At 45.4% G+C, this 9,352-nt stretch overlaps 1 protein-coding gene across 3 annotated transcripts in view; it reads left to right on the top strand.

The window, feature by feature from the left end:
- The first annotated feature begins 234 nt into the window (after nucleotides 1-234).
- SCUBE2 (signal peptide, CUB domain and EGF like domain containing 2) overlaps nucleotides 235-9,352 on the top strand; it is a 39,836-nt gene continuing 30,718 nt past the window's right edge. The window contains exons 1-5 of one of the 3 annotated variants that reach the window (XM_061342494.1): nucleotides 236-467; nucleotides 2,341-2,527; nucleotides 3,026-3,148; nucleotides 3,603-3,728; nucleotides 6,900-7,034. In XM_061342494.1, the coding sequence (XP_061198478.1) occupies nucleotides 3,106-3,148; nucleotides 3,603-3,728; nucleotides 6,900-7,034 (304 nt within the window). In that variant the 5' untranslated portion in view covers nucleotides 236-467; nucleotides 2,341-2,527; nucleotides 3,026-3,105. Of the gene's footprint in view, nucleotides 468-672; nucleotides 791-2,340; nucleotides 2,528-3,025; nucleotides 3,149-3,602; nucleotides 3,729-6,899; nucleotides 7,035-9,352 lie in introns of those variants that run through there. The other 2 variants (XM_061342493.1, XM_061342495.1) reach the window with 2 other exon arrangements.

Below are 9,352 nucleotides of genomic sequence, written 5' to 3'. Positions count from 1 at the left end.
AGGCTGCTTTCACCTGCCAAAGGAAGGACATCTGTGGGAAATCCCTGGCTGGGAAAGGAGGTGGGATGGGGCTTGGGGCTGGTGATGTGATGTGGGTTCACGTTGGTACAATGTGAGAAGGGGAATGCATGTGCGGCAGTGGGGGTAATCACTTTGTAAAGACTGTTAATACTGTGTATGTGAAGAAAAGCAAGCAAGGCTGTGCAGTGTGTGCATATATGTGTGTATATACACGTATATATGGGTTATGACGGGATGCCGGCACAGGGTATCTTTGCATGGGCTTGTCTAGTAGAAAGAGACCGTCTTCCGGACCGCTACAGGAAGGGGAGCCCCCGTTCAAATACACTTGCCGCTGGCGCTAACAGGCTGCGTGTGAGGTATTTCATGTACCTTCGGGAAGCGCCGGCTCCCCGGGACATCTGTGTTTGGGGTGCTGTGCAGGTGTTTGAGCGCTGGTGCCGAGGGTGGGTGCGCTGCTGCGGTCGGTAGAGGGTTTTCATGTGGGATGGGGCGGGCAGGGAGGCCCGGCCGCCCCGGCCCGGGGAGGGGAGGCCCGCCCAGCCCTCGCCGCTGCTGCCCGCCGCCCCGCGCCCGCTGTCAGACACCTCCCTCCGCCGCCGCCTCCTCCCGCCCGGCGGCAGCAGCAGCAGCAGCCGCAGCGCAGCCGCCGCCGCAGCGCCATCGATGGGGTCCGGCGACCGCCGCAGCGCGGCGGGGGCGCGGGCGCTGCCGCTGCTGCTCCTGCTGCTGCCCACGCCGGGCGCCCCGGCTGCCCTGCCCCTGCCCGGTGAGTGCCGCGCCGCCGGCCCGCCCTCAGCCCTGGACAGCGGCTCCCCGCGGGGCACCTGGCGCTGCCGGCGGGCGGGTGTCCCCCTGTCCCCTCAGGGAGCCGAGCCGAGCCGGGCCGGGCCGGGCGGGCGGGAGGGGGGCGCCCTTGGCGAAGGGAAGGGGAGCCGCGGGCGAGCGGTGGCTGTTACCGCGTGAGGTGCGGCCGTTGGCGGGGCGAGCGCGGACCGTTACCGGAGAGGGAGGTCGCTCTTGGCAGGGCCCTGCAGGCACCGCCGGTGACTTTCCGATGCCGGTTCCCGGGAGCACGGTGACCCCGAGGGGCACGGCAGGCGGTTAGCGTGTCGCCTTTGCCGGAGTAGCGGGGAGGTAAACTGTGCGTGTACCAGGGATCGCTCTGCCTTTGGCCGCCGACGAATAACGCCGGTAATTCTTCCTGCAGCCTCCTCCGCGGCCGCCCTTACTGCCAAGTTTAAGGCTGCGATGTTTGCTCACAGCCTCCCTTCTCCAGGGTCTTTCTCCAGCTCGGGATACTGTCATTGCAGGAGGAAATCCCTTTCCCTGTGCCTACCGCTTATTTTTCCAACCCTTTTCCCCATACTTCTGTATGCGCCGGTGCTGGGTTTTTGCTGCTGTTCTTTCCTGCACACTGCAGACCTCAGAGGATTAGTGTAAAAGTAAACTAGCAAACCGGCCACTTTGCCGCTGGCGTGAGATCTGGTTGGTGTCTCTGTGTCCCGGCTTTGAAGGAAGCCCCCAACCTCGTGTGTGTTTTCTGGGCTCCCCTAGCAGGGGCTGGGAAGGGGAGAGCTTTCGAGGCAAGGGCATGCAGCCAGCACGTGTGGCTCATGCTTCTTTCTTCCTGCTGTCTTCCCTGCCCTACCCATCTTGTCCTCCTGCCCCATCTACCTGAATCCCTATGGTGGAGGCCTCTCAGCTGTTCCCTGCACCCGTCCTTGCATCTGGCTCCCTCGGTTCACTGCATACCATAATTTTAAAGGCTTGACTTTTCCACAGATTCTGCTGCCCTCTTTGTCCCATGTTCCCCTCGCTTTCTGGTGGTGGTATCAGGGGACCCCATCACTGCTGTCGGTTCTATGTGCACCTGAGAGCCAGGAGAGCACTGCTGCTCAAGCACTGGCTCTTTGCCTTGTTTCCAGCTGCCAAACGCCATTAGGAGTTAAAACCAAGTGAATACTTTCTGCAGTTGGCAGCTGCTGCAGTAGCTACAGGCATATTTTGTGACTGGGGGGGGGAGGAGATGAATGCTATAATTGTTAATGGGAGAGGTGCTGGTTGAAATTCCCCTTCAGAAGGTGATCCCCACTATAAAAAGTTGACTGTTTAAGTAGTCCCCTTCGGCAGTTGGTCCTCTTGTTCTAGGACCAATATGGGTTGCTGCCTCTGCAATTCTTCCTTTTAGCCAGTTGCTGGAAATCTTCCTGTTACTGTGTTTGAATTCTGTTCTGCTGTATGAGGAACTTCTGCTGATCTCTTTTCCTGCCTGTAACTTTCCTTCCTCTTCTTCTGTCTACACTTCTCTGTCTCCAGGACTTCTTCCTGCTGATGTTTCCCTTTCTCCTCATTTCCCCTCCTCTGAAGTTTCCACCTGGATATTTTGCTTCAGTATGCTGTGCTTTGTGATGGTTGGCCAGGTGATTTGGCAATGCTACTCACCAGCTACTATTCTTGTATTTAAAACATTGGTATTATCTCTAAGTTACACATCTGTATAATGGTAAGTCAGTTTTTTATGTATTGGTGGTTGGCTGTGACTTTCAAAGTACATTTCTGTACATTCCCTTTATTAGTTTAAAAATGATTTGGCTTCCTGAGGGTGATATCATGGATGTGATCAGGAGTTCTTTCAATACCTGTTCTTTGTTAACCAGAAATATTAACAGCCTCTAATGAATCTCTGTAAAACTGTCAGCTAAATCTCACTTAAAATCTAATCCATAATACATTATTTTGGGTGTATTTATAGATGGGTACAAAAGCATAACACAAACTTATCTGAATTGTTTACAAATACATCTGTATGCAAGTAGAACTTTATACAAATTAAAGTTCAGATATGGTCTCTGCATATTTCTGTCCTGACTCGCATGTGATATAAACGGTTGCACCTCGAGCGGGTGCTCAGCCTTATGTCACCTCATCAGCAATGTGTGCTGGAGCCGTGCTCTGTGCTCCACCTTCTGACATCTCTTCTGAATCTGCTGTCTTCCCACAGATGTGGATGAGTGTGCCGTGGGGCTTGATGACTGCCACCCAGATGCTATTTGTCAAAACACTCCGAAACTGTACAAGTGCATGTGCAAAGTGGGTTACACTGGCGAGGGGAAGAAATGTGAAGGTAAAGTGAGCCAAGCACTATGCTCTGCCTGTGTCAGTATGAGATATTGGTAAGATAGAGCCATTAAAAAGAATGGCTTTGGAATATGGAGGGTGATTTGAAATCAAAATAGTCATTGTTTCTTCACCATATTTACTACTTGTTTACAAAATCAAAGGCTAACAGACTCCATGGTTTTTCATCTAGTAATATCACTTGGTCTAATAATTAGTTCCTTGTTCTAATAATTACTTCCTTAACCAGCACCCTTAAAAAAAATATAAGGTAAAGCTAGATGGGAATCTGAGAGTGTTTTGTCACTTTTTAGAAACATTGGGCAAGTAATTTTTTAAATATAGTGTATTTACAAGACAATGATGACTTCAGACAGCAGTTGCTGCTCACATTTACACAGTTGCATCTCTATTACATTCAAGCAATGATCCATCATAATGACTTTTGCTTTATTCCTTAGACATTGATGAATGTGATAATGATTTTAATGGAGGCTGTGTCCACGAGTGTTTCAACATTCCAGGAAATTACCGCTGTACTTGCTATGATGGCTTTATGTTGGCTCATGATGGCCACAACTGCCTGGGTAAGAAGTGGGTTCATGACCGTTGTGAGTGGAGGTGCTAACATAACCCTTTAAGCTGCATTCATGGGAAATGTATGGTGATGTGTTGGGCTGAATTGGCTCAGCTAGAAAAGAATGTTACAAGTGGGACTAAGGAATTCCAGGTACCATATACCATCCCAGTGTGGCACTTCCTTCTCTGTAAATGAGGAAGATAATTGTGCTGCATTTCTGTGAAGTGCTTTGGATTAAAATATGTGAAGTGTCATTTATTATTATGCTAAATGAGTATACGTAAAAAAGCATGTGCTATCATTGTCTTTTCTAAAGTTCGTTTAAGATCAGTTCTCAGGTGTGTTTCTGGGCTTAGAAATCTTCTCACTCCTACATCTATAATATGTGTGTTTCTCATTCTTGCTGGGTCTGAGTACATACTCACATGCAAGCTATAAGGAAAGGATAATTGTGAGTGTGCAGTAGCTGTATATAATAGAGGCCATTGAAATACAGAGGGACAAAGCCAAATACTTGGAGTTTTTCTAGGTGGTTAATATGAAGCAAAGTATGTGCCTCTGGAAACATGTTCAATCCTGGCAGTGTTCCCTTGACCCAGCATGCACATGTTCTCTCACAAAATCTTTGATAGCTTCCTTCTTTTTGTGTGCCAGCAGGTGAAAAATCTTTAAAAATGGGTAACAAGACTGTGTGATTTTAAGCCTTCATCACACAATGAAGCAGTGTACAGAAATGCATGAGTTGCCATCCTGTTGGTCATGTGCTATGCAGTTGGTGATATATCCTCGGGACAGAGCCTCATGGTGACGAAGCTATACTGCTTCCAGGACACACACTGGGTAAATTTGTGTGGCTCTGCCCCGTGCTGCGGTACCTGTGCCATTTACTTTTTCAGAGATGCCTCTGTTTTCTGCTGCACTGAGTGTGGATGTGCCAGGGCAGGCTCCCATCCCCATGTCAATCAGGGAGAAACTTGCTCTCACAGCCTGGCTGGGGTATTTCCCACTAATATATGGCATATCAGGTGGGAGATGAGACCACCCCTATGCTATATCTTATGCTGGAACAAATCAGAAAAGCTCGATTCAGCTGGCATTGTGTTGGGTTTTACCTGCTAGGAATCTGGTGCATGCCCACAGATTAACTTTGTTACAGTGTAAGTGGAGGAGAAGATGAAGTTAACTAAGTTCCAAGTATTTCACTAAAGAAGGTAGAGAGGGAAGCAAAATAACTGCTGATACTTTAATAAGAAGGGCATCTTGTTTTTCTCTAGTGCATTTGTGTAAACATGTGGTGGAGTTCAGGTGAGGTTATGATGAAGGGCTGCATGAATGAAAACCTTGCCTCTTATACTGCCACCAAAGGGTGTATTCTCTTTGTATCCAGTAGCCTCTCTAGAGCATACTCCAGCTGACTTGTCTGTGATCAGTTAAGACCTAGATGTATCTTTGACCAAAATCTACCACCTGCTTTGTTACTGGGGAGCTGCTCAGTATTACGTGGCAGACTTGTAAGAATAAAATAAATGTCATTGACATGCAATGAAGTTTTTACGGCTGACCTGCCAATTTTGAGATGTGATGTAAACGTTAAATAAATGTTTTGGTATGCAGCAAATTGGATCACATCTTCTCTTAATCTGTTTATTTACTTTGTTCAAGCCAGGGTTGCCCTCCTTTCACCCTTATTTTTGAAGATCTTGTCTGTGTGCCTGGGTTTAAGCCAAATAGACAATTACTTGTTGGAAAGAGATGGGTTTTTTTGAAAGCTTTCCAAGGTCTGCATGACAGAAACATCTGCTGGAGTTCAAATCTGTAGTACTAAAGACCCATGGTGGCTGTTTATTCATGATTGTTTGCACATTCACATCACTGTAGAACTCCAAAATATTCAGCTTCTTTGTGATGGAGATATGTCAGCCGCTCTTTTTGCTACAGCAGGTCACATTCTTTTGCATCCAATTGGCTTACTCATTGCCTTTAGTAGAAATTAAATCTGTTGTAATACTATATTATACTGCTTACTAAAAGCCTTTCTCTTTCTCCTTTTTAAGACAGCTGTTTTATGCCAGAAATGCTACAATGTTAAATTAAAAACATTGTACTGTTAGTACAGGAACAATGAACAGAACAGGGAGCAAACGATGTTCTACATAAAGTTGCAAATGAGACCAGTGCTTTGCCTCAGCAAGGTCTTGTCTTGGTTTTTAAGGGACCGAGCATTTTTACTTCCTGTTCAAATTGGCATTTCTGATAATTACAATAGGAAAACTCATTGCTTGTAGCGGTTACAAAACCCGGCACTTATGACGGGGTAAAATTCCAGACAGTTGGAAGTTGAGTTGAACATCCTGTTGTTCAGAGGCTTAGCTAAAGTTTTGCTACTTTTTGTTTCTCTTGGTTGTCTTGAAAGCAGAGCCCTCCTTCCATATCTCTGGTATTGCTGAAGCTCTGCATGTTGCAAAATCAACATTAAAACTAAAACTTCTGCTGTTGTCCTTGACTGCAGTCAGGCAACACAGCAGCAGCCTGGATGGTAAGTGGTGATGAACTAGAGCTGAGGGAGGAGGATTTATTATCAATCTGAGCATTAGAACAGATATGATGTGTGAATTCTAGCTAGAGTGAAAATAAGGAGCGAGAATAGGTTTTAAGCTAAACTTATTTTGAGGTTTGTATTTTTCTTGTTAAACCTTTGCTTCAGAATGGGGAGCTTTCTGTAAAAACACCTTTTATAGCTTGATTGTGTTTGGATGCATCCCACTAAAGACAGAACCACATATGGATGCTCAATCTAGATGTAAATATGCTAGGCTGCTGAGGGGTAGTACTAAACAGCTGCACTGGGAGACAGAGCATGTTCACATAGATGGTATGGAGCCCTGCTTCTGACTCCACTGAGGCTACTTTGTTGTAACCAGTAGCTCTGGTTAGTTGGCCAGCATTTCTTGGAAGCCCTGTGACTGATGGGGAAAACTGTGAGCAGGGAAAGAGCAGCAGCAAAAATATACTTTCCCAAGGGTGACAGCAGAACATCAACAGCTAGCCTGGGGTGTGTTGGCTACCTGGGTGGTTACGTGCTGAGTAGATGTCTATCTGTACTGTATATTGAGTGGCTGCTGCCAATATGAATGTAGTGGTGTTAGTACAAAGCTGATATCTCTCTTTTTTTTTTCAGATACAGATGAATGCATGTACAACAATGGTGGTTGCCAACATGTTTGTGTCAACACTGTGGGGAGCTACGAATGTCACTGTAAGGAAGGGTTCTTTCTAAGTGATAACCAGCACACGTGCATCCACCGCTCAGAAGGTACTGGCTGCTTCCCTTCAGGCACCAAGCAGGAGTTTTGGACAGAAGCTAACTGCAAAATCTCTAAAGTATCTTTAAAAATATTTTTAGGTTGAGTTTTTCAAAGCTGTGAAGGGTCTTGGAGTCTCAACTCCTTTTAAAAGGAAGAGTATGTCAGAATCTTCTAAGTGACTTTGAAGACTCTTTACATCCCTTCTGCCCCTTTGATCCTACCTGTATGTCTGCAGTGCTGTGTTTTGTTAAAGGCTATACTGCTCTACTTCCAGTGTACTTTATGCTCTGTTGTGCAGCTAAGCTGTGTCCTGCTCCAGGGAATGGTGACAAATTGAAGGCCAGTGAGTTCTGACCACTTCCATTGTCTTTAGTTAGTTACAGGGCAATACCTGCATTACCTTCAGGTACCTTTTAGGTTCCCTGTACAGTGTTTAGATTTCAGCTAAGGGATTTACTGTTTGTCAGACCCAAAGGTATTCAAATCACATTCTTTGTTTTGAATGAAACCTTTATGAAGTAACCTTTGAGAGATCAGAGAGCCTTGGATATCTAATTAAACTTCAGATTGAACAAAATTATTTTGGATGCCCTTGGGGAATACTTTAAAGTGGTTGCTCAGATCACGGAGTTGTCCATTGAACTGTACAGTGAATCTCTTACCAAGAAGTATTTTAAACTGTAAAGCTTTCTTTAATCTATGGCTTATCGTTGGCATGACTGTAAGAGGAATCTGAGCACGAATAAACAAACCCTACTTAAAAAAAAAATCCCCATAGTGAAAAGATCAACATTTACCAATGTATATGGCTGTCACTGATGAGTGCACTGAGGTGGCTGTCATCAGCTTTATATTTGTTTGAATTAAGAATTTGTATTCTCAGCTTCTGTGTATTGGGCTTGGTATCATAGGGGTCTGCTGATGCATGGTGATTTCTCAGGCCATTGCTCAGCTTGCCACAGCACGAGCTGAGTCAGGAGTGGGGACAAGCAATAACACTGCAGTGGTAGGGCAAGACATCTCCCTTCATGTTGCCTTGCTATCAGTGATGTGTGCGTGTGTATGCATGGATTATGAATCTAAGGATGAAAATCAGTAGCTTCCACTTCTTGTCTTGTCCAATACCAAGAGAGGAAAATCTTCCAACTCTTTATTCTTACTTGCGTACCTTCTACTCTTCAGAACTAACAGCAGCAGCATTTACTGTCATTAAGAGTTGTTCCCTAAATTGTACCTTTGGAATTTTTTCAGGTTATGCTGTGACTGTTTCCCTCCTGCCTCCCTGCCATTACTGTGAAGAATCCATGGGATTCCCCACTTTTTTTTCCTTGGGTGGGCAGGTCTGTTGTAAGCCAAATCTCATTGCTTCATCTTTCCCCTCACTTTGTTCTCTGCTTTTCTGCTTGTTGCTAGGTCTTCTATTCTCTGCCTTGTGTATGCATCTCTCAGTGTGTATGCTTTATTAGCTCTCTTTTGAGACCTCTAAACATTGATTGAAACAGTGTTTGGCACCTACTGTCTAGACCATCTATTCGGTTTTGCTTATGATTTGTAATGTGAGGTAGTATTTCCTTCCCTGTCTCCCAGCCTAGTTAAGAGAGTGCATACATTAGTTCTTGAGAGATCTTTCTAGTGGTCTGCAATACTTTACGTACTCAGAAAAAGAGTGAACTGGGCTTGAAATAGGAAAAATAGAGAGGCTTGGAGCTGTTGTATTCCTCCTAGTATATGACCAGAGTAGCTAAGAGTCATCTACCTTTCCAAGTTTATCTGCAATTATTGTCTGGGTTCCCTGTCACCTGCTGTGACATGGGATACACGGTCAGATAGCTATTTAGAGGATAGTTTGATAATTAAAGTTGATTTTTCATCTGATGTGACAGTGTTGGTCTGAAGCACAGTGCAGTTCTGAGAGGGCTGAATGGTTCTGCCTAGACCCCTCCTTAAACCACAGGAACTCAGAGTATCTTGGGATGTTGTGCACAATCCTATTTTTTTACTTGACTGACTGCTCTGAATGAGCTCTTCTTCACCTGTGTGTGGAAGAATGGATTTACTATGGGAGGCTGTTATAGTAGCTGGCAGGGCAACTATGCATATGTAGCTTGTTTCTGGTTTTAACTTGCTCCTTATTAGAGAATACAAAAATTTGAAGAAAAACAGTTTTCACAAGTAAATGTGTAGTACATCTTGTGGTTGCTGTTGCTATAGGTCAACAAATCTTGCTACTCTTCCTTGTGGTATTTCACAGTCATAGTTATCTCCTGTTGGGCTGAATCAATGGTAGTGAACTGGATGTGCATGTTGAAAGTCACATTTGAAATCA

The sequence above is a fragment of the Neopsephotus bourkii genome, unplaced genomic scaffold (genome assembly GCF_033783945.1).
Source record: "Neopsephotus bourkii isolate Nb327-2 ecotype Australia unplaced genomic scaffold, CSIRO-AGI_Nbou_v1 NB_1792, whole genome shotgun sequence".
Classification (NCBI taxonomy): Eukaryota; Metazoa; Chordata; class Aves; order Psittaciformes; family Psittacidae; genus Neopsephotus; species Neopsephotus bourkii.
The sequence above is the reverse complement of the archived record's forward strand: the minus strand, read 5'-3'. Positions and strand labels throughout refer to the sequence as shown.